General features: G+C 34.0%; 2 protein-coding genes across 16 annotated transcripts in view; both read right to left on the bottom strand.

Moving 5' to 3' along the window:
• Positions 1-2,276, bottom strand: part of atp8b5a (ATPase phospholipid transporting 8B5a) — a 56,404-nt gene extending 54,128 nt beyond the window's left edge. For both annotated transcript variants that reach the window (XR_012406786.1, XM_021476431.3), the window contains exon 1: positions 2,208-2,276. The gene's annotated coding sequence lies outside the window, so the exon portion shown is untranslated. The remainder of the gene's footprint in view (positions 1-2,207) is intronic.
• A 5,984-nt stretch (positions 2,277-8,260) lies between these two features.
• The window catches only part of unc13ba (unc-13 homolog Ba (C. elegans)), a 170,195-nt gene continuing 152,415 nt past the window's right edge, over positions 8,261-26,040 (bottom strand). For 11 of the 14 annotated variants that reach the window (XM_021476422.3, XM_068221413.2, XM_068221412.2 and 8 more), the window contains 12 exons: positions 24,535-24,555; positions 24,355-24,381; positions 21,245-21,333; positions 19,420-19,566; positions 19,082-19,205; positions 16,017-16,061; positions 15,862-15,933; positions 12,554-12,701; positions 12,362-12,418; positions 11,676-11,768; positions 11,113-11,272; positions 8,299-9,401 (listed from right to left, as the gene is read on the bottom strand). In XM_021476422.3, the coding sequence (XP_021332097.1) occupies positions 9,116-9,401; positions 11,113-11,272; positions 11,676-11,768; positions 12,362-12,418; positions 12,554-12,701; positions 15,862-15,933; positions 16,017-16,061; positions 19,082-19,205; positions 19,420-19,566; positions 21,245-21,333; positions 24,355-24,381; positions 24,535-24,555 (1,269 nt within the window). In that variant the 3' untranslated portion in view covers positions 8,299-9,115. Of the gene's footprint in view, positions 9,402-11,112; positions 11,273-11,675; positions 11,769-12,361; positions 12,419-12,553; positions 12,702-15,861; positions 15,934-16,016; positions 16,062-18,868; positions 19,206-19,419; positions 19,567-21,244; positions 21,334-24,354; positions 24,382-24,534; positions 24,556-26,040 lie in introns of those variants that run through there. The other 3 variants (XM_021476430.3, XM_068221418.2, XM_073952052.1) reach the window with 3 other exon arrangements.

Raw genomic sequence — 26,040 nt, 5'->3', positions numbered from 1 at the left:
AATCAAGGCCTCGTGGTTATATTTTATATGACAAGTTATGCTAATAATATCCAAAAATTATATAATAATATGCACTTTTGTTTTCTCTAATGCTAATGTTAAGCTGTCACGACAAAGATACTGACAAGTTATGATGTATTTGTTTATGTTAGGCTCTCATACCAAAGACGTCCTATACAATGTCATTTTTACATTTCAAATGACATAAGTAAGAAAATGACACTTCATAACAGTTGTCAAAAGCATACATAAAAACGTATTCATAGTCATGATGATGGTTTTATGACTGTCTTATGGACACCCACTTCAATTTAAGTGTTACTCATTTTGCTAATTTTCAGAGCACGAGCAGACTGCACATTGAAGGCTATAGAGTACACAAGACATGTCACTTGTATAGCTTTGAATGAAGAAAAGTGTAACGGTCAATATGGTGAATGAAGCCCCGCCTACTAGTACAGCAGCCAATCATTGATTGCTATACACTGAGGATTCTGCGGGGGAAATCTCGAATCAGAAATGAATTTTTACGGCAATTTGTTGGTCAACAAACGCACTGAAATCTCAGTGAATACTCGCTTCACAGACATATGATATATATTCACATAAAGCTTGAAATCTCTACTTTTAAATAAACCAACTGCACTTAAAACATTTCTTTGGTTTTGTAATCTGTATGAAACGAACGCAAGGTGCAGTCAGTCCTGTAATTACTCAAATGCCCACAAACGTGTAAACAAAGAGTCGCTGTCATTTCTGGAGGAGATTCGTCATCAAGAAGGAGCTGTGAATTACTTCAGACGAGCAGCGCGATCTGACAAAGCACTACCTAGAGGATGATAACGTGTAACACTGCCAGAAATGAGGTTGGTGTCGTGAACTTGTTCTTTTCGAGTGCGCATGCATCCTGAAAAATGCCAATCTTGTTTGATTAAAATGTTTAGGAACGAAGCTTATGAGACAGCTGTTGTTTAATTTTATTGGTTATACCAAATAAGTAATGTAATTGTAAGCTTGACAAACAGTTTTGGAGAATTTGATGTTACCCCAATCAGAGGGAATCCCCAAGCATACTGCCTGAGAGGCTTTTTAATGGTGGCCGCCGAGTGAAATTAACTGCCTTAAATGGACTTGGACACAATCTACACTGTAAAAGCGCTATAGAAATAAAGATGAATTGAATGAGCAGAATCAGTTCAAATGTACTTGCAAAGTTAATGCGCTTTCACACGGAGTATGAGTTGATGGTGCAATGCATAGACACTCCTAAGCTTTACACACGTGGTTTGCTCCTTGTATATGAATTTCTCAGGTAGCTGGATTTCATTATTGACAATCTGACACAATTCAGGATAGTTTTGCCAATCAAAACTAATTCAGGAGTTGTTGTCATAACTGATCAAGACTTAAAATGGCAATTATTAGCATTTTGGGACTGCACTTTGATCCTTAAATTGACTTAATTATCAGATCTTGTAAATACGCCTAATGTGATTTCTTGGTATGAACACTGTTCTCACTGAAAGACATTTCAATTCCTTCTGGTCTTTATTAAGTCATGGACAAATGTATGTTAGCATCCTTCATTTACAAAAGCCATTACCTTTTGGTCAAAAAAGTCGAGACACAACTTGCTTACCTTGTTTCAGGCATACTACAACACTACAAATCATAATTACTACAAAAATGACAAGCCTGCAGTGGCTTTCAGAGGCTTTTTCAAAGATTTACTCCTCTGTTACAAACTTACTGTCACTTTTGTCAACACATACAGTATGTAAAAGGTGATCAAATTATCAATTTGAATACATCGATTATGAAAAGAGCAACAAAATAAAGAGTAGTGTTATAAAACATTTGTCAACTGGTGTTCAAGTAACTCCAAACTCTGTGTGCTATATGTTTCTTTGACCACTGGTAAAGTAAAAAAGTTGTACAACGTGTCACAGTGCAAATCCCATACAACTCAACTTCTTTTTAACACTTAGTGTAGTTGTACAGACGGCAACCATTACCCAAAACTCCCCCTCCAGCTGTGAAGCTCTCACTCTTTCCAGCCCTGTTTAAAAACTGCTGAGAGACGCAAAGAACAACAACAGACAAAACTCTTTCACTCTCACACCCTCTATATCAGTCTTCCAGGAGCATCTGCTGATGATCTCCTGACCTCTCAAGCTACCCCTAAAGCTTTCCCTCGAGATTCTTACCGTAAGTGTCCTGTGGAGTCACCGCAGTGTTTGTGTGTATGGTAGGTCTACTGAGGTTCTCGAGTGACCAAAGTCAGCTAGAGTCTCCTCCTCTTTGTCTTGCTCTCTTATTTTCTCCTTCTCCCCCTCCTTTCTCGCTTCTCAGCCTTCCATCTGCTCTTACTTTGGGCTGATGGGAAACAGGGAGAGCAGGCATTTAGCCTAGACTCATTCACACACGCACACACACGCTCTCACACACACAAAGACTCAACCACTCACATGCAAGATAAACAAGGAAGAGGGGCGGCAAATAGCATTGCTCTTCGGTGTTACTCTTTCGTTCAAGTTTATCTGAGGTAAAAACAAAAAAAAAAAAACAACCTCCCCCTGATTTCCTTAGAAATGAAGTCACTGTTAAACTTTTGTTGAGATCTCTACACAGATCTTGGTCTCTCTTTCTCTCTCAATCTTACTAGAAAAGTATCGATTTCCTGCACACCAAAAAAGGAAGCAACACATTTTTCTCCCCATTCCTCTAACCGCTGACAAAGAGCAGCAGTACTGAGCATGTTCACAACGACTGCACGGCCACACACAGAATAACACACATAATATATACATTTATATACAAAGTATATAAACAAGACCTTCAGTTAATTTTATATGTAAATACTTATAATCATAAATTCATAGAGAGTCAAGCATATCCATGGCATAATCTGACTTAAAGTCACATTTGTTCAACCAGCAAGTTTTTTTTTTTTACTTGAAATGACACTGGCGTCTCCCGAAAGATAATAAGACAAAGAGGCATCATTGTGGGGGGAAAATATATATACATTTCTTAGCTTTTATCTACATTTAAACAAAGAATTTTAAGTCAGAATTGGCAGCCAGGGGTATAAATAATTTCAGGCTTGACTATTCATTCATTCATTTTTTTTCAGCTCAGTCCCCTTATATATCAGGGATTGCCACAATGGAATGAACCACCAACTTGTCCAGCATGTTTTACACAGCGGATGCCCTTTCAACCCAACATGTTGAAACAGCCATACACTCTTGCATCCACACACATACACTACGGCCAATGTAGCTTATTCAATTCACCTATAGCATGTCTTTGGACTGTGGGGGAGGAAACCCACACGAACACTGGGAAAACATGCAGACTCCACACAGACATGCCAAGTGACCCATCTGGGACTCAAACCAGCAACCTTCTGGCTGTGAGGCGATCGTGCTACCCACTGTGCCACCGTGATATATAATATAATATAATATATATATATTATAATATATATATAATATAATATAATATATATATATTATAATATATATATATATATCACGGTGGCACAGTGGGTAGCACGATCGCCTCACAGCCAGAAGGTTGCTGGTTTGAGTCCCATATATATATATATATATATATATAGGTTATTAGGTTTATTTATTTATACAGCAACAGATAAGACAACATGGAATACATCCAACAAACCCAGAGTATATACAGGAATCAGAGAGTGGAATTCAATACCTTTTAAGACCTTTTTAAAGACTCTTTGCATACATTTTAAGACCCTAAAATCACTTTTTAGCCAGAAACACTGGTGAGATTTTGACGTACAGTATATTTACTAAAAATTAATGTAAGAAACTAATCCAAAACTGAAACATTGTTCATATACTGAATACAAATCTAGCTAATTCAGCAAGTTGGTGCCTGTAGAGCTGCAGAAATAATGGTGTTGCCTTGGTTACTGCAGTAAGCAAAGCAGCATGATGTCAAATCTAGTAGGATTTCATTGATTTCATAAGCTACACAGCATCCTGATATTTGCAGATTTAATTCAGGCAAACTTTAGCGTATAACCATACATTGCATAATCAAAAATGATATAAAATTTAGTTCCTTGCTAAATAACATTTAAGACGTTTTAATACTTTTTAAGGGTCTTAAATTTCTGTACATTGATTTATCAACTTTTAAGACTTTAAGAGCCCGCGGACAACCTGCACACAGCATCAACAGTAATTAACAAGACACCAGATAGGTACAACAGGATCATTTTTCTCCCAATTTAAAAGCTCTTTCTAGGAGGTGTAGTTTAAGTTTCTCTCTGAACAAAGATTCATTGGAAATTGTTCTAATGGACATAGATAGCCCATTCCACATTTTAGGACATACTACAGAGAAAGCTCAATCTCCTTTTTTCTTCAGTTTGGATCTGGGAACTACTAGCTATTTCTGGTTCGATGACCTTAAACATTTGCCAGATATTTAACAGCAATAAGATTAGAGAGATCAGTCAGAGCCTGGGCATTTAATACCTTAAAAACATACATTAAAATATTAAACTCAATTCTAAAACATATCGGCAACCAATTTAGGGAGCACAGGATGGGAGTAATGTGTTCAAACTTGCGAGTGCCAGTAAGAAGCCTAGTGGCTGTATTTTAGACCACTTGAAGATGATTTATATGGGATTAGCCAATACCTACATACATTGAGTTACAGTAGTCCAAGCGTGATGATATAAAGGCATGGATTAATCTCTCAAATTCTGAGTTATATAAACTGTAAAAATTCACATTTGATAACAAATTTGTCCTTAAACTATATTTAATCATTTAGGTACATATTTAAAGAGAAAACTACTATAGGCCAGTGACTTCATTTGCATCGTGTTAGTAAATAATCCTTATAACAGTCCTGATACAGAACTATTCAGGTTACAAAAATCCATGCAACATAAAATGATTACAGAATACTTAGGAAATGATTACAGATAACCTTATGAACCCATTACAAAATTAAATTCAAGTTTTTCAGTCAGTCGTGCTAATCATGAGTGCACTAAAATGTAGAGTACTTACTGTCATTAAACACTTTGTCTTGCATCCAGTTCCCAGCGTAAACATTTATAAGACTTTCCATGTTTGTCCATGTTGATTCAACTTGACATTTAAAATCCTTCATCTGCTGGAAAACCAAAGAGAACAACAAATGTTCAACTTAAATCAGGAAATCTGCAACTTAAAAATGGACACTGTAAAAAAAAAAAAAAAACTCTGCAGGGTTTCACACAATTACTTCAAAGTTGTCCCAACACAAATCGGTTAAGTTAACTTAATTGTTTATACAAATTTAAGTCGATCGGACATTAAAAAAAAAGTTGTCCCCTCCAAAAGCTCAGGAATTGTGTTGATTTAGCTCATTTGAAATGAGTAATTTGTACAAGCAGCAAATATCATACTGTAAAAACTGCTGGGTTCCACACAATTCCTTTATGTTATCCCAACACAAATCGATTAAATTACCTTAATTGTTATTACAAATTTAATTTGATTGAACATAAAACAATTAAGTTATACCAAAACAATTCTCAAGAATTGTGTTGATTCAGCTCATTATAAATAAGTAGTTTGAACAAGAAGCAAAAATATTTTATGAGTGTATTTTCGAATGTGGATGACCCTAAACTGCCCCAAAATATGGAAGTAAGAGGATCTGAATGTTGAGCAACCAAAACAAGCAGCAAGAGATATTCACCATAAATTCAATTCTACTCTTAATTAATGCATTATAAATCAAAATGCAGCACCATTAAATACAATTATGTGGTCTGCATTACAAAAAAAAAAAAAAAGTCTTGACTCAGCTGTATTGATTTTTAACACAGGTCACCTCATTAAAAGCAGGGGTCAAGCGAATAAAATGGCCGAGCGATTCTGAACAACAACCTGGGCAAGACTGGACCTGCCAAACCTGGATCAGATTCCTCTACAGCAACGTCTAAAAAAAAAAAAAACAAAGGAGAGAGAAGAAACACTATAACTGACACGCTCCTGCAGTTAATTATTAATAAAGACAAGAGAAGAGAGGAAATGACTAAAGAGGAAAAGCCAGAATCACACTGAAAGTCACACTGCTGCTTATTAGCAGCACAATGATGTTTTCAGATCAAACAGATCCAGCATTCATTCCTACAGAATCACACAAATGGATTAATTCATAAATAATTTATTAACAAATTCAGAATATCGACTGATCAAAATACATAAATAGCTTTCCACATATTGACAAAACAAATATACATTTAACCAAATGCTGGAATTTACAATAAATACATGCACGTCTACTTTACAGAAATGTTTGGTTGTGCATATTTTACAAACAATGAACAGAACTCCATCACACCTCAAAAAATAATAATAATAAAATAAAAGCATACAAACTACTTGGCACAAGTTAAAAACAAAGTTTCATACAGTGCATCCCTTTTCATCATCTGTCTGGCACTACCGGTTGGTCAATATTTGTACGTTTTCACTTGCGCATTTTGAGACATCTGGGAGAAAACTAGGGAAGTAAGCATGATCTTCGGACCAGAAATAAACCAAAAATATATTTTAGGTTAGACAAAGATGGTGAATGTGTTTTGCTATTACGGATTTCATCATACATCAGTGAAAAGCACAATGAAAAAAATGTGCATGTAAATGTGCATATGTGTGTCTGTCAATCAAAGGACAGACCTCCAGATACATATCCTGTTAGACCACTCCCCCTGCTAGAAGACTCCTCCCACTCAGAAGGCCACAAAGTGGTTTGGCAAAACTCTCTCATCTTCTAATGTCTGATCTTCTTGCACAAATACATATTTGTAACATTGCTGATATCCTTCATTTCAATTTGCTCGGAGTAATCCCAAAAGAAATCAATGCAGCGCTGTGCTTTTTGTGCTCACAGGGTTCCCACAACTTTTTTACTGACATCTAAGAAAACAAATTTAGAGAACTTCATTTATTTTTAACATTTAAAAGGTAAGCCTTTCAGTAAAATCTAAACAAAGTCTGAGTTTTATAAATTTGAGCTTTTTTTGTTGCACAATTAACAATTTTTTTTACGTTTCAAAGTTTTTTACATTTCTTGACTTGTGCAGTTGTTTTTTGTTCACACCACTAATGACAACTATACACATAACACTAAAGCCTGTTTCACACCACATGCAAGAGCAGCGCGTGAGCAGAGCATGAGCATGAGCAGCGTTTGTTTTTTCGGCATCAATTTTAACATATTAGAGCAGCACGTCAGTGTCGCTGAAACAGCAGTGCAGTAATAGTTTTGGCGCTGGGTCTATTTTTGCCGTGCTGCTCATACACATTTAATGACAGTAAAAACTAGCAATTTTACCCAGTAAATGCATAAGTAACATTCCTCTGATTTATATATATATATATATATATATATATATATATATATATATATATATATATATATATATATATATATATATATATATATATAGTCAATCAAATGAACTTAAATGATTAAAAACTGCAACAAAAAGTTATTTGGGCCCGAACTACAAAACCAAATTTAAAACCATTTTAGTATCAGTTTTGCTTAGTAAATTCCACACTAGTTTGATCATGTATAAATATTATTATAATTATATTGTATGGCTATATTATAACTTTAGGCCTACATCATGCTGACAATCAAAAACAAAATGACATGACATCACAGGCGATTGTCTTCTGACTGAGTGCACCTGAAAAGACATGAATGACACTCCTTAAAGAGCTTGAGAAGCATACAGTCCTTTAGGAACTATTTAGTTTGTAAAGTAAAGACTTGCAGGTTAAGGAAAACAGCATTGGAAAAAGTTACCTATATATATATATATATATATATATATATATATATATATATATATATATATATATATATATATATATATATATATATATATATATAGATAGATAGATAGATAGATAGATAGATAGATAGATAGATAGATAGATAGATAGATAGATAGATAGATAGATAGATAGATAGATAGATAGATAGATAGATAGATAGATAGATAGATAGATAGATAGATAGATAGATAAGTAGAAGGAATAAACAGAGACAGATTGATCAAAGCAACAAATGCCAATGCGATGCACGCTGCTGACGCTGCCGTTGTGAAAGTCAAATGCCTGCGTGCTGTTTCTGCTCTCTCTATACATGCTGCACACGCACTGCTCACACTCTGCCTGCACTTGTGGTGTGAGACAAGCGTAACATCTGTATTGTCTTCTTTGACTCTCTGATTTTGCACTTTCGACATGCCGAGTCCTGGTTTGTAAACCTCACAGACTTTGTTTACTGCTGCTATAAAACTGTATTATAGTAGCTTCTACATTACAGCACAACATTGTTCTGTTCATTACAAGCACATTTCGCTTTTATCTTCTGCTTCACGTTAAATACTAGTGCCTTTTAAATCCGGATGGATTCTGATTGGCTGTCAATGCTATTATTGTTCAAAAGCTGAAAACAAATTCTGAAAGTGATTCTGGTGATTTAATTATCATAGCTGTGGTTTTTTAGAACCATATCTCTTTCTTTGTTGTTACCATTATTGTTATCATTCTTGGTGTGAATGTGCCTGAATTAAATCATTTTTGTAAAACGTAATCGATTAGCTTGCTTGCCAAATAATAGTTGAACAAAGTTGTCAACACCCAGATTATATTGTCGTTGGAACTGAGATTGCAATCTTTGAACAACTTATCATTCACCTCTAGAGGTTTTGTTAATTTCCATGACCTTTCCATGGCTTAATTGAAATTCCCTGATATTTCCAGATTTTTCCATGAACGTGGGAACGCTGTTCTCAGTGCAAACACTCATCCCAATGAGCAGTTGTCCATCATGAAGAGTCAAGTGGTTACGTGACTCTTAAGGCTTTGAATAAACAAACACGCTTTCAGCAACAGTGTGGGTCCTTGTGTGTTCAGTTCATGAACGCATGTTTGCTTGTAAGATACAGTCAAGAAGTCTCTTCCTTTTGTCTCGCATTATCAACATCTCTTCTGTTTCTATGAGTCCACACTTATAATATTGATCAATAAAAGATGTCTTCTGGCGTTCACCTGCCCTCTTCAACAGGTCTGGTCTCAGATTTTAGTTTGACAAACTCTTTGGCAACCTCATCTGCTGAGCGTTGAGAGAGGATTCGTAGCGCGGTGGTCCCAGTTTCATCTATGTTAATGCGTGGGCCCAGTGGACACCAGCACACGCAGCTTTTACGGTCTGCTATGTCACGCAGCTGCAAGACAGCAATCCCGACAACCCGGTCTGCACGGCCGAAACAGTAATCCTTCACAGTTATTTGAATCTCATAGCAGTCCAGACTCACGCCTTTACCCAACACACTGAGACAAACAGAAGAAATAGACATGTGAGTAGATCATATATACTGAATGTTTTTTTTTATGTGTATACTTTAAAATGAATGTTTAACATCTAGTAAGTACAGGAAAATGCTGGCATTGAAAAGGATAGTACACCCAAAAATCCAATTCAATCAATTTTTAACTCACTCTGGTGTTCTTTTAATGTCTTGTGCCCTTCTTTCTTTTTTAGTCAACAAAAGGAGACATTTTAACTAATGTCCTGCATATATAGTTTACTTTATTTTGATGGTCCGTATGTTGAATTTAGGTTACATTGAATCTACATGCCAACTAATTCTCATTAGATTATAAGTAGACTGTTTGGTTTGGGTTAGGGTTGGGGTCAAGATTAGTGTAAGTTGACATGCACTAGCAAGGTTTCTTATAGTCAGTTAAATGTCTGTTGAAGGAGCAGTATCAGCAGATATTAAGCAGACAGTCTACTAATACTCAAATGGAGCATTAAAATAAATAGTTACCACATATATGATGAATATTGGTCAGTAATAAATATAAAACAGATTCACAAAAATGTATATTTTAAATTTAGCTGAACTTTAGAAATACTAGATCTAACCTTGACCAGTTGTCTTTCTACAAAACTGCACAAAATTCCAACCCTATTAGCGCCACTGTACAAAATAAGTGTGGCCCTCTGATTTTCATACAATACAAACTCATCATTTGCCCTCCAGACATAAGTAAAAACATACAAAAAAAAATGTGAAGCTTGTGAAGGGAAGGATAGCCTGTTGACAGAGAATGTATGACTATTTGCTTAAGTGGCAATGGGAAGAAGTCATTTTATTGGGTATTTTAATGGGTTTCAGTGGCGGCCTCAAGGTCTTTAGTGTAATACTTTAATTTTTTAGTTAGTCTTTAGTTAATACTTAGTGCAAAATCAATTTATAAAAGAATCATTTATTAAGTTAGTGTTGGCAAAATGATGCAAAATGATCTCAGAAAATAAGACAAAAATGTCCATAAGGATTCACCAGGGTTAATAAATCATTTAAGATTCCTTAGCAATTCAGCAGAAAATTACATTATAAACATAAAAGTTTAATTAATCAAACATTTACAAGTCTTTGTAAACTAATGGTTTTAAATGTCAAAATAAACAAACAATAACAATAAATAAACAAACACTAAAACAAACAAAAAGTAAAAGCTAATTTTCTCAACATAAGAATATAAGATGCAGTTATTATTTTAAAAGCTCTTTGCTGCAAATGTAAATTTTAAAACGGAAATTAAATAAATAAAAAATTGTACTAACATTATTTAGCAATTATAATGCATTTAGAAATTCCCAGTTTGTCTGGATATATAATTTATGATTATATGTTTGAGTTTAATCAGTTTAGCTGTGTCCTGTAAAATAACTCCTGTAAAATAACTGTAAAATAACTGGATTTCTCCATACAGATCAGGACGTTCCGTCAAAACACAACCAATATGATCTCAGAAAATTTTATAAAAAAGACAAAAATGTCCCTAAGGAAGCACAAGGGTTAACAAAACATGAACACCTTACTATGAATCATTGGTATCTCCATCAGTATCAGTAACTTTACTGAATTAAATATGTCCAGGGTTGGTATTGTAAATGATAAGTAAACCTTATTTTGGGTGAACTATCCCTTTAAATAGACAAACATTTACAGATTAAAGTTGTGTTTTCACTCACAATTGAAAGGCCTCATTGTACTTTGCACTCCAGCTATTGTTTTTTGATTTAGTTGTGAATTTCCGTTTCTTCTCTGCGAGCATTGGGCCGACCAGGTTAACCTCCACAAATGGACGAAACATCCCTGAGGTCTGCCATTTCATGTCATTTACCGCAATCACTGAAAGAGAAGGAAACACATTTTTTATGAGTGTTTTCAGCACTAAATTCTGTTTTTGGTCCCATTTTATATTACGTGGCCTTAACTAATATGTACTTGCACTGAAATTAATAATTTGTTACAATGCTGTGTACATACATTATTTTTGCACTGTAGTTATGCTTGATTAAATACATGCATGCAAATACATCTGTAAAATTTCACTGTTGATCCATTCCTTACACCTTAACCCACCATTAAACCTACTCATACCACCAAACCTGCCCCTGACCCTACCTGTATTTCACCTCAAGAACACCAGAAATGTTTGGCAATACACTGTATTTATATTTTGATGTAAGTACATATTAGTTAAAAACACTCAATATAAAGTGGGATCCTTTATTATTTGCTGCAAACTGACCTCTGACGCTGAGTTTCTGCTCTGTGTTTCCAGCTGGGGGCGACAAATCCAGCTGAATCACTCCCTCTCCTATCGGCCGCTCAACTCCAGAACCTGTCAATCAAACCCCTTAACTTCACTAATACTGCACATTTCAGATGGAAATTGTATTTCAAATGAAAGCTGTATTTGCCAAATTTGACCAAACTATTGGGCAACAGAACAGTTTACAACACTGACAATAATAAGAAAGCTTTCCTAAGAACCAAAATCAGCATATTAGAATGATTTTGTTACAGTGAAGACTATAGTAATGATGCTGATAATTCAACTTTGAAAAAATAAAGAGTAAATTTTATTACAGTCATTTTAAATTGCAATAATATTATTATTCACTGTATAATAATAATGCTAATAATTATATATACAGTTGAAGTCAAATTATTAGCCCCCCTTTGAATTTGTTTTTCTTTTTTTTTAAATATTTCCCAAATGATGTTTAACAGAGCAAGGAAATTTTCATAGAATAAATGCTGTCATTGTGAATATCGTAAGAGAATATACTCATGAAAGCCCCACGAAAATGTATTAAACTTAAATTTAGGTACATGTGTGACAGATAAAGAAGTTATCAGGCATCCCAAAAATAAATAAATGTATAAATTTGCAGCTTTAATTTATTTCCTGAAGATTCAAATGTGGCCCACCTCTGTCAGGTCGGACGTTCTCCTTGGGGGTGATCCTGATGCCCATACCGTTTTGCACTTAGGGAAAATAAAATCATTTTATAAATATATAAAGTCCTGAAAATGACAAATAATTCATGCAGACTGCATGGCCATGTGCAGAAGCTGATAAAAGTCATGTCCTTAACATGTGTGCGTGCGTTCGAATCTCACCTTGAGCATGTTGTGTTGTCACAAATGTCTTGATAAGAGCATCTGTGGTCTGTGTATAGAGAGAGAGAGCGTAGCGCAGTGACGACAGCTCGGGGCTCTTCTCCAGATAGACTTTCTTTAAACCGTTCCCACCAGCATGAAAGAACATCTACATGGCAGCAAGTTTGAAAGAGAGAGTAAATTAGCAAGTGCAATTCAGAAAATAAAATTAAACAAAAAACTGTAATAAACACAAGAATAAAAAACAAAAAAGTACAAATATTAAATGATAAAACTGCAATAAAATAATAAATCTAATAAAATCAAATTAATTTAAATAAACTTAAATATTGAAATACTGTACATACAGTATATACATACCCTAATAATAATAATACTAATAATTATATATACAGTTCAAGTCAGAATTACTAGCCCCCCTTTGAATTTGTTTTTCTTTTTTTAATATTTCCCAAATGATGTTTAACAGAGCAAGAACATTTTCACAGTATGTCGATTAATATTTTTTCTTCTGTAGAAAATCCTATTTGCTTTATTTCGGCTAGAATAAAGCAGTTTTAAAACATTTTTAAAACATTTTACGGTCAAAATTATTAGCCCCTTTAAGCTAGATTTTTTTTCGAGTCTACAGAACAAACCATCATTAAACAATAACTTGCCTAATTGTCCTAACCTGCCTAGTTAACCTAAATAACATAGTTAAGTCTTTAAATGTCACTTTAAACTGTATAGAAGAGTCTTGAAAAATATCTAGTCAAATATTATTTACTGTCATCATGGCAAAAATAACATAAATCAGTTATTAGAAATGAGTTATTAAACTGTTATGTTTAGAAATGTGTTGAAGAAATCTCTCTGTTAAACAGAAATAAACAGGGGCTAATCATTCAGGGGGCTAATCATTCTGACTTAAATTGTATATATTTACATATATACAGTATATTCAACTCTCTAAAAGCATAGCAGATATGAAAAATATCTTTAAAGCCTGCCTGAACCAAAAGTAGCTGCATACTTTTATTTCTGTATGATGACATGCACAAACTGAAACAGAATATTGAGTAGGGCCGGGTTTTATCTTTGCACTCCTTTCATCTTTCACTTGCACCAAAATAACAGTTGATGGGGCGTGGCTAAGCAAATTTTGTTCAATCTATCAAAATGACATCATCAGAGAAGGACTGCCATTCCAGAGAGATTAATTTCACAGATTAATTATTCACCTTGGTAGGGTTGCACCAAGTTGTTCGTAAGTTCTGTCTTAAACATTACAGTCAGTCACTAATAACAGATGCACATGTCTGCATCGCGAGCCGTGAATGTATGCAAAATCACATGAAGTTATCAAAGCATTCAATTAAAAAAATGTATATCTTACACATGGAAGAGAAAAAAGTCATGAAGTGGTGGACACAAATATCACAAAACACTCCTTGAAACAAACTTCTTTCATAAACTGAAAAAATAGTGAGATTTGGTCTGAAGGCTGTGAGTAAAGGGAGATCGATCTTCATTAATATCATGAGCTCCTCTATTGTTATGTAAACTAATCTCGTTGTCGACTCTTTTTTACCGTTATACATGGGGGGAGGCTGCCATAAATATTTAGTTGGAACCAAGCATTACATTTAAACTAAGTTCAGTTGTGCAACAAAAAATATTTAGTTGTGCTTAATTTGTAACTTAGTGTCCCTAAAGTCACAACTAAGCCACGTTTGAACTTTTTACTGTTGCAAACGGCCCCGTAAGGCTGACAATGTGCAGTAAGAATAAAGATAAATATTGTACATTTAATAAAAGATAAAATAAAATAAAGACATTTGTAAAAGATAAATATTGTACATTTTGATTTCATGTGGACTTTAAATAAAAAAACAACCTGCAGAATATATATATATATATATATATATATATATATATATATATACACACACACACACACACACACACACACACACACACACACACACACACACACACACACACACACACACACATACATACATATATATATATATATATATATATATATATATATATATACACATACACACATACATACAGTACATACACACATACACATAGAGAGAGAGAGGCAGTAAATTAGAATGAATTTCCTTCTGCAAAATGCACTACAGCTCACAGACAGCAACTTTTTTTGTCTGACCAAGCTATTACATGTGAAATGTCATGCCTGCGGTGAGCAGCTTTCTCAGACTGTTTCTCATATTCTCTCTCCTACCCACACACACACACTTTCATGACACACCAGTCCCAAGAACCCAAACACTCGCTGTGAAGAATGTTGACGATTCTGTTATTGAGACAGACAGTCAACACTTTAACACACAAGTGTCAAACATACAGACCACAAGTACTGTACATTTAATCTGGCCTGAGGGATGATTCGAAAAATGATCTAAAATAATATTAAATTAAAGGTTAATTTTAAAATTAAGCAAAGTTTATAATATGTTTTAAATATATGTTTTAATGAATCAGTTTTTACTACAGTATTTTTCTTTAAAATGCAATGGACATCTTAGACATAAAAAAGCTCAGAGTGTGAAACAATATCTGACATAATATATATAATAATGTCCTCTAAAATATTAAACAGTGTAAAGTAAATATTAAAAAGTCAGAGGAAGGCACACAAGCCTTCACAGTAGGGTAAAGTCTGCTAAAATGTTAGAATTACCTTACACTACGTGATATACAAGGCACTTTTGCATCCATGAGGTTTTTTATTCATTTAATAACTACTATAGTATCACTAGTGACAAACAAGGAAAGAGCAGAATAATACAAGTCTCAGAACAACACTGCAGTGTTCATTTGTAAATTAATCCATTAATCATTTTAGTCAAAGATTCAGTGACCCATTCACACTTTCTGTTATTTGCTAAGTATCTAATCAGCTGTTTTGAACGAACTACCTGAATGAATGAGTCAATGACTCATCAAGACTGTGACTTTCCTGCTGACCATTACTGCATTTAATGCAATATTAATTTATTTAGTGTAATACTTATTCATGTCTATGTATGAAAAACCAAAACCTGTCAAGGTACCACAAAAACAAAAATAGTGCCTGAATATCATGATTGAAAATAAAAATCTAAAAAGATGTACACACCTCTATAATATATACTCCATTTTACAACTCTATAATATAATGTTTTCTTGTGAATTAAGATGCAGTTTTTATGGTTATTTATGAGCAAACTAAGGTTTAGTAACCCAAAATAATGAAACACCACTGCCTAATTGTGTTGTAACACAGACATACACACACAAACACACACCTTGACTGAGTCCAGCGCCACCTCCATGATCAGACACTGCCTTGGTGACAGGCTCTTTGGCTCCGCTCCTCCCTGTAATCAAAAAGAAGCATTAGACACACCTATCTAAACAAGTTATAGATCAAATGTTTTAGTCATGTATTTATGGTTAATACCTTTAGTTTAGACAGCTCCTTAGCAGCAGTAAGCAGCTGAGCTCCCTACAAAAAAAAAAAAAAAAAAAAATCACAAAAAAATTTTTTTTTCAAATCCTCTGCATGCCAGTATTGACTGAAAATATTATGATGTTAAAATTGTAGGCAATTTAAAAAAAGCAAGCATAACTCTAGGTAACCATAGGTACCGCATCATACCAATAAAAATAAATTCAAAACTTAAAACAATTCTCCAATGAACAACAAAAATGAAAAACAACCACCAAACAACAATAACAAAAGCCTAGTGTTCACAATGTAGATTATTAAGAAGCCATTTCTTAGAATTATGCTTAAATGACTTTAAAGATGTTCTAACAGATTGTGGTATTAAATTCCACTGATATGGTGCTTTAAAAGAAAAACAAGCTTTGTCAAAAGACATTTTTGTAAGTGTAATAATGCAGCCAGCTCCAGCTGCACCCCTAGTTACTCTGTTTTCTGCAGATTTCAGTGTAAAAACGTCATGTAGAGGGGGAGGGGCTAAACCATGCATAATCTCGTAAGCTTTACAACCATTTTAAAACTTAAGACATGTTCTCCCAATTAAGCAGTCTATGGGACAAAGTTTTTTTTTTTTTTACAAAATACTAATAATGTCAAATAAATAAATACATTTCGATAAATCAAAATAACATAAGTTGTTGTCTGACAAACAGGGCTCTTTTTTGCAAATGTATTCAATAAAAGATAAATTATATTTGTTTGGCTTAGTACCTTTATTAATCAGGGGATTAATAAATCAAATGTTTAATCTTCCTGTCGTGTTCGGGTCAAATCTGACCGATTTACAACTTAAATCACACATAAATATTGTGTTTTACATCTGATTGCCTCAAGGCCTCATGAAGTCATCCACACTGCAGTTGATTATATAAAAGCGATGATCCCCTCTTTCATTGAATTTTGAGTGTTTTAATCAACCTTGTTACATCTGTGGTGTTCCCGGTCTAAAGTGACCACCATAGGAAATGAATGGGTATCCAGGCTTTATTCATTCATCAGACAGAAAACATCCCCACACACACTACCCCAACTCACTCACTCACTCACTCACTTACTCATCCACCCACTCACTCTCTCTCTCACTCACTCACTCACTCACTCATTTACTCACTCACTCACTCACTCACTCACTCATCCACCCACTCACTCTCTCACTCACTCACTCACTCACTCACTCACTCACTCACTCACTCACTCACTCACTCACTCACTCACTCACTCACTCACTCACTCACTCTCTCACTCACTCTCTCACTCACTCACTCACTCACTCACTCACTCATTTACTCACTCACTCACTCACTCACTCACTCTCTCACTCTCTCACTCACTCTCTCACTCACTCACTCATTTCAGACTGAACAATGTCTTTTGCAGGAACACATCTCTTTAACGCACTTATGTGCTGATCCTCCAGCCTGATCTCACAAGGAAACATAACTATTTTACGTTTTGTCAGTTTAGTGGCTAATTAAAATGAGTTAAGTCATACAAAATTGTATGATATTTAAAAGGAGGCGTGGCACCCAACCCCAGCCCTAAACCCAATCGTCATTGGGGATAAGCAAATTGTACAAAACTGTATGAACGAGATCGTACAAATTCATATGGAATAGCTACTAAACCAAAAAGAAATGAATTGCCATGTAAGTGTTGGACCCTTCAACAGGAATCAATATACTGATAAAACAGTCCATTATATCTTCAAACAGACTAGGTGTCTGTTATGTGAATCCATCTATGTTCGTTCTTTCTTTCTTTCTTTTTCTTTCTTTTTTTCTTTCTTTCTTTCTTTCTTTCTTTCTTTCTTTCTTTCTTTCTTTCTTTCTTTCTTTCTTTCTTTCTTTCTTTCTTTCTTTCTTTCTTTCATTCTGTCTTTCTTTCTTTCTTTCTTTCTTTCTTCCAATCTCCGTTCAGCCAATCTTTGAGTCTAGCAGGAGCACTTTTAGCAACAATTATTTTATTATATTACACCATTATTATCTCACTCAAAAATGACCAAAGTATAACTAGTGCTAGTTCTGTGTCCATGCTCACCGTATATACCCTCAGTCACTATTCTTTATATTAATACACTTAAAGGACTGACAATTCGGTCACTCAGAACACAGGAAAGCATTTTGTTTGTGCTTAGCTGGTTGATAAATCATTCAGATAGATTAAAATGTCAAATTCTTTGGTCAGACCCTGTGATAGTTACTTTAGTAAGCTGTCTATTAGTAATAAAACAAAGTATTTTGATTTCTGTTATATTGTTTATTTTGTAATGTTTTCAGCGCCTATTTTTATTTTCATTGCAATTATTTTATGTCTAATTCTGTAAATTCATGTTAAACACTACTTTGAGGCATTGTTCACAGCTTAAGAATGTTGAATAAAAGTTTGGTGGAGAAAAAAGATTTTTGTGCTAATATAAGAGCAGTTAAAACAGACCAGTCAATTTTGAACTGGAACACTAAAGTAAGGGGCTGCATGTGAACACGACAGGAGGGTTAAATGTCAAAATAATTAAACAACAGCAAAAATAAAAGGAGCACAATAAATTATATATATATATATATATATATATATATATATATATATATATATATATATATATATATATATATATATATATATATATATAAATTATATATATATATATATATATATATATATATATATATATATTATTTTTTTTTTTTTTTCTTGTGCTCCTTTCATTTTGCTGTTGTTTGATTATTTTGACATTTAAACTGTTAGCTTACAAATAATTATTTTTGTTATTATAATAATTCTTAATAGTAATAATAGTAATCTTTTTTTTTCAAATTCAGCAACTCAACAAAACAATATAAAAAACAAAATCACAGTTATAAATTAAAATTCAATTTGTTCAAATTAAAAACAAAACACAAAATGTAATTACAATGTATTTGGAAATTCTCAGTTTCTCAAGATATCGTTTATGAATATGTATTTGATTAAAACATATATTAGGTTTAATAATCTATTTGGTTGAGTCCTGTGAAACAACTCACTATACTGTCGCTGCTCTGAGGCAACACAATGGTTTTCTCCATACAGATCAGCACGTTCCTCCAGAGGTCCTTCAGCACCCGCTTCAACACAGTCTTGTCACATATGTCTGCAAAGATGCTGAGGCTGCAACACACAGGGCAAACATTACACTCGTCAGTCTGGGAAATTTCCCTGGGGAATTTATAAGATACAAAATACAGATGGCAGCTTATTATTTCACTTTTCGCTGCTCTTGTTCAGAATGCCAAGTATCAGAAACAGGCACACATGTAGGATGACCCTCGATTTAAGACAAATGATATGAATGTGAATTGCAGTGAATATGGCATGAACTGACTTTGTGTCGAGGAACTCCATCAGCGGCCGCAGTGCGCTGTCGGCATCGGCTTCTGCCGTGTTACGAGTATTCTGATTCAGAGGCCCTTTAATCTGGTAAAGGATCTCTGCCATCTGACGCAGACACACGTTTATACGGCCCAGGAAACTATAACAATGAGAAAGTGAGAGAGAGAAGCAGATCAACACAACAGTCTGACGATTTAACAAACAAGGCGGAAAAAAACGTCAATTACGTTGCTCATAACAAAAATGTCTAATTTTTATAATTAGAATTTCTGATTTTGTTGCAAGATTTCTTTAAAAAATCTAAAGCAATTATTTCTTCTTTTCCTTTTAAAAGATATCCACGTCTGAATTCCTACATTTTCAACCTCAAAAACCATTGATGTCTGTAATTTATATAAAGGACAGACAGAGAGAAACGCTTACTTCCTAATGCTATAAAAGCCACCATATCAAACTTGATACATGAAGTACTCTAAATGTATCAGTCTAAACAATTAAGTAGCCTAAAATAATTCAAAAACTATTCTCTATTCTTCATTTTAGCCCAAATTTGAAATTAAACCAAATGTTTGAAACCATTAAGAGAGAAGAGAGAGAAAGAGAGAGAGAAAGAGAGAGATGTAGATTTTTAAAAAATAATCTAATTCAACAATTAACACTACAAACACTGTCCTACAGTATGTAGACACTATACTTCAAATTAAAAACAAATGCTCCACACTAACCCTAGCCTTTAAATATGCATTAAAAAAGAGCAAAAGAGTGAGAAAGAGAAAGTCAAAGAGAAAAGAAAGAGAAAGAGAGAGACTACATTTTGTGGCGACAGATGCAATTTAGATGTTCAGCGACAGAAACAATGCATATAGCCTAGCTCAAACAGGATTTAGCTGAATGCATGGTAAAATATTGTGTAGCTATGCAGATGGCACTCTGTGGCTTGGTCGGAATTAGCTTAAACACTGTCCTGGCTAACCGAAATATGAGGAAAATCTGTGGGAATTTAAAAATAATTAAAAAATTTTGGATTTTGTGACCACAGAATCGTGGAATCCAGGAGGCTCTGTAATAAGTTCTTGAAAACGATTCAAAGAGAAAAAATAAAAAATAAATAAATTTAAAGTAAAATAACAACGTAAACATTTACAAATATGCAAATAACTACACTGAAAACAAATGATTAATTGGATTTACACATTTTTTATGGTAAGTAGTTACAAACAATTTATATGGGCTTGGTACTGTTCAACTTAATTAGTTTATTTAAACTCAGCTCAAGGCAGTACGCTGGATCAGTGGCTAGCACTGTTGCCTCACAGCAAGAAGGTCACTGATTTGAGTCCCGGCTAGGCCAGTTGGTATTTCTGTGCAGAGTTTGCATGTTCTCCCCATGTTCGCATGGGTTTCCTCTGTCCAAAGACATGCGCTATAGGTGAACTGAATGAACTAAATTGACCGTAGTGTGTTTGTGTGTGTGTGTGTGTGGATGTGAAAGTATATGGATGTTTCCCAGTGATCGGTTGCAGCTGCAGTCTAAAACATATGGTGGAATAGTTGGCAGTTCATTCCATTATGGTGACCCCTGATAAATAAGGGACTAAGCCAAAGGAAAATTAATAAATAAATGATGAATAAAATTCAGCTCATATAATTTTTTGCAACAACATACCATAAAATATTTAGTAAATTCAATGAATCGTTTTTTGTGTAATATATAAAATTGAACTATAAAACTTGTGAAAGAGCTACTATGACGAAGGTGACCAAAACAGTTCAGAAACTGTAAAAATGACATTGCGATGGAAAAAACATATGTTTACCTCTTGACAAACATGCCACTCAGATTATCCAGAACAGAATTAAGCTTTCCCTGCAGGTCATTGAGGATATCAGCAGCCTCGGTGTCGAGCTATTGAGAAAAACATACACAACCACACACACATATATATATATGTTAGTTTAATAGAAAATATGGAGCTTAAACCAGGAAGAGAGAGGAGGAGAGGATGTAGGGGACAATCACCGTCTGTTTGTCATGGTTCTACAAGCAAATCAGCATCAGGGAGGTGAAACCAATTGGAAACTTTCTCTATTAAAGCCATTTTTCATCGGTAAGAATAATGCAGCAATATATCTGACAAATCCGACAATAGTTTATTAAAGCAGGAGTAGAGAATACCAAAAAGACACCTGCAGGAGTGACAACATCTATTTATTCATTTTAGGGCTGCAGAGGAACAATTAAAATATATCACACAGTACAACGCATTGACTTGGCTTTAGCAATCAGAAAAGCACAAATGAGACTCAAACAGTAATTTTTTGTTGTCTTCTTGTCGATGGTTATTAAAAGAATGGAAGCAATATAGGTTTACAAATATGCAAAATTAGATTAATTCTTTTACAAGAAAATGGCAAGAAGTTACTGTATCAGCTAAAATATGAAAAACTGTTGGTATATACACTCACCGGCCATTTTATTAGATGCCCAACTGCTTATTAACACAAATTTATAATCAGCCAATCACATGGCAGCAAATTAATGCATTTAGGCATGTAGACATGGTTAAGATGATCTGCTGCAGTTCAAACCGAGCATCAGAATGGGGAAGAAAGCTGATTTAAATGACTTTGAATGTGGCATGGTTGTTGGTGCCAGAAGGGCTGGAGTATTTTATAAACTGATGATCTACTAGGATTTTCACGTGCAACCATCTCTAGTGTTTACAGAGAATGGTCTGAAAAAGAGAAAATATCCAGTGAGAGGCAGTTCTGTGGGCTCAAATGACTTATTGATGCCAGAGGTCAGAGCAAGATGGCCAGACTGGTTCGACCTGATAGAAAGGCAACAGTAACTCAAATAACCACTCATTACCACCGAGGTATTGAGAAGAGCATCTCTGAATGCACAACACGTCCAACCTTGAGGTGGATGGGCTATAGCAGCAGAAGATTACACAGGGTGCCACTTCTGTCAGCTAAGAACAGGAAACTTAGGCTACTATTCGCACAGGCTCACCAAAATTAGACAATAGAACATTGGAAAAATATTGTCTGGTCTGAGGAGTCTCGATTTCTGCTGCAACATTAGGATGGTAAGGTCTGAATTTGGCATCAACAAGATGAAAGCATGGATCCATCCTGCCTTGTATCAATGGTTTAGGCTGTAATGGTGTGGGGATATTTTCTTGGCACATTTTGGGCCCATTAGTACCAATTGAGGATCGTGTCAACGCCACAGCCTACCTGAGGATTGTTGTTGACTATGTCTATCCCTTTATGACCACAGTGTACCCATCTTCTGATGGGTATTTCAAGCAGGATAAGACGCCATGTCATATAGTTCTAATCATCTCAGACTGGTTTCTTGAACATGACAATGAGTTCACTGTACTCAAATGGCCTCCACAGTCACCAGAACTTAATCCAATAGAGAACCTTTAGGAATGTAGTGGAATGCGAGATTCGCGTCATGGATGTGCAGCCAACAAATCTGTAGAAACTGTGTGATGCTATCATGTCAATATGAACCAAAATCTCTGAGGAATATTTTCAGTACCTTGTTTAATCTATGCCATGAAGGATTAATGCAGTTCTGAAGGCAAAGGGGGTTTCAACCTGGTACTGGGTGTACCTAATAAAGTGGCCGGTGAGTGTACATCAAAAACATAAAGAACAAGTACACTTTTCAAGCAAAATATTTGTAACAGATATTTTATTTGATTATGCTTTAAACAACCTAATTTTTGTATCAATGAGATTCTTTGTCCCTATTAAATTTAAAAAAATATGTTTTAGTAGTTATTTATTTATTTATTTATTTGCACATTTAAATGGTTGTACAATTTAAAAATGGTTTTATTTTTACAGAGAATTGAAACAAAAATAAGCAATATACATACAAAATGCACATCTGCATTTGTTCATGCACTTTTTTTTTTGTACACAAAGCTTTTCAAATATTTTTTTAAACAGACTTAGCTACTCCAATAGCTTTCATGGTCTTAGGTTGCATGTCCACCGAAGTGTTTATGCGCGGCTGAAAACGCCAGTGATCACCAAAAAAAAATCTCAGATGAGAAAGCTTCTTCAACTTTCAGTATATTTCAAAAATGTTAAGCGCTCAGAAACTTTATTTGAAACAGACGCCTTGCCATGCTGCTGCCATTAAAAATAAATAAATAAATAAATAAACAAATAAATAAATAAATAAATAAAATAAGTGGGCACGGCCCCCTTAATGGTTAAGGAACAACACTGGGGCCAATGAAATGGGTCAAATGATCACAGGTTGATCATACATTAGTGCTGTGCGATATGGGCAAAAGAAACCTATCATGACTTTCTTGAACACAATTACGATTTCCATTTTAATCACAATTTTGCCACACAATGACATTTTGTACTGTAAATCTAAAACATATTTCCAAAGGAAAATAGTTGGATCTTTTTCAAAGACATGTACCATGTCTCTAAAACAGACATAAGGCAAAAAAATTAAAAATATTAACCTAGTAAAGGTGTAACAAAATGTTTCTAGAACAAATGGCAAAACAAATAAATAAGGTAGTCTGTGTGTGCCGTCAAACTCAAGAAGGACAGCGATGTTCTGCTTGATCACATATCAGAAGTAGTTGCCTGTACTTTTCTACATGTCCACACATTTATTTTTGCCATGCATAGATCATGGACCTCTTTGTGACAAAAAAAATGTGTAAGGCAATATGGAAATCACGTATGTTCAAATCGCGATTTCGGTATGATTTCAATTAATTGCACAATCCTACATGGTACTGCAGTATGTCTAAACATCTATGTATTTGCACTACTCTATGCCATCACAGGGAAAATGAAAGTCTTAGGAGAAGAGAAGGCATATAACATATTCTCACTTATGCGCACACACACACACACACAATGATTATCGCACCTTTTTTGTGTCAACTGTTGCCTCTTTCTAGAAAGAAACAGAATGGGTGAAAAACACAGGAAAGCAAAAGAAAACAGAGAAAATGACACAAATCCTCAAAAACACAGACACTTCTGAATGTCAGAATCAAGGTCAGTGCAGGAATGTTTAAGTTTAAACTCCAAAAGCAATACCACACACCTGTTTTCCCTCATCTTTGGGCTGAAGAGTAAAAAACAACAACAACAAATGAATAAAATGAAACAAAATTCAAAGTCAAGCTATCTTTTAGTCTAACAGCATTTGGGTATCTGACAGTCTTGATGTTTATTATCTACTTGCTGTCTACAGCTACATTCACACACAGGCGGTGTTTGTGATTGACAACAGTATTTACAGCTGTCTAAAAAAAAAAACTTCCAGACAATAACCACAGCTTACATTACTATCTTGGAGAGTTAGCAATTTGTGTTAAATTATAAAATGAACTTTGTGTGCATATTCAATAAGTGATGTACAACTAATTTAATGTTTACACAGCACTGGTTTGTGATTGCATGTTATAATATTACATAAAACACATGAAAGTGAAACAAAAATAGCAATACAATGAACTTACAACCACCAGTGATCAAGTTAAGAGATCTTTGAAGCATAAAACGTTTACTTTTACTTTACAAAAGTATGTTGACTTGCTGTCTAAATGAGACATTTTGTTTGTCGTTTTGAATTGTTTTTATAATTGTAATATATTTTAATGGTTCTCTCAGTATTTGTGCATGTTTAACAAAATGTATATTTTAATACAGAGCCTAATTTATGCATCTGTCACATGACAAATGAAATACACAGAAGAGGAGATTAACAAATCATTTCTGCTTTGCATAATTTATCTTTAGCTGCTTTTCTGTAGTTTCATAATTCAGGAAATTGTCAAAGATTGTTCATGTGGATGTCTGAAAATGCATAGTTTTAATAATCTATGTTCAAATAGGGAAAATATGAATAAACAAAGCCAAGTCAGTAAAAGATCTAAAATTACTATCACTATTCAGCCCAAAATCAACAGAGAGGACAACAAGACTTCGGTCAAAATTCTGGCAACACAGAAGTATTGCTAGAATAAGTTGTGTGTAAGTGCCTTGAACTTAAATAAAAATAAAAAGAATATTAATAACAATAATAATAATAAGAAGAATGATGATGATAATGGTAATAATGATAATAATAATGATGATGATAACAATAATAAAATCAATATTGATAATAATAATAACAATGATGATGATGATGATGATGACGATGATAATAATGATAATTATAATAATAATAATAAAAACAATCATGTTTTTAATAATGATAATAATAATAATGATATAATAATAATAACGATGATGATGATGATGATAATAATAATACTAATATAATGAGAATGATGATAATAATAATAATGATGATGATGATGATGATAATAATAATAATAATAATAATTATTATTATGAATAATATTAACAAAGATCTGTTACTGTGTTTACCAAAAAAATTATCATTTATTCTCTGACAACAGCTAAATCATATCATTTGCCTGAGGTGCATCATTATTTAAGCGTTGAATTAGAGGTAATTGTTTTTGTGTCACATCAGGGCACAAGAATCCTATTTCACCAAGAACAAGACTCTGACAAGGAGGTACTGGAGCCTTGGGGA

The sequence above is a fragment of the Danio rerio genome, chromosome 5, assembly GCF_049306965.1.
Source record: "Danio rerio strain Tuebingen ecotype United States chromosome 5, GRCz12tu, whole genome shotgun sequence".
In the NCBI taxonomy this organism is placed as follows: domain Eukaryota; kingdom Metazoa; phylum Chordata; class Actinopteri; order Cypriniformes; family Danionidae; genus Danio; species Danio rerio.
The sequence above is the reverse complement of the archived record's forward strand: the minus strand, read 5'-3'. Positions and strand labels throughout refer to the sequence as shown.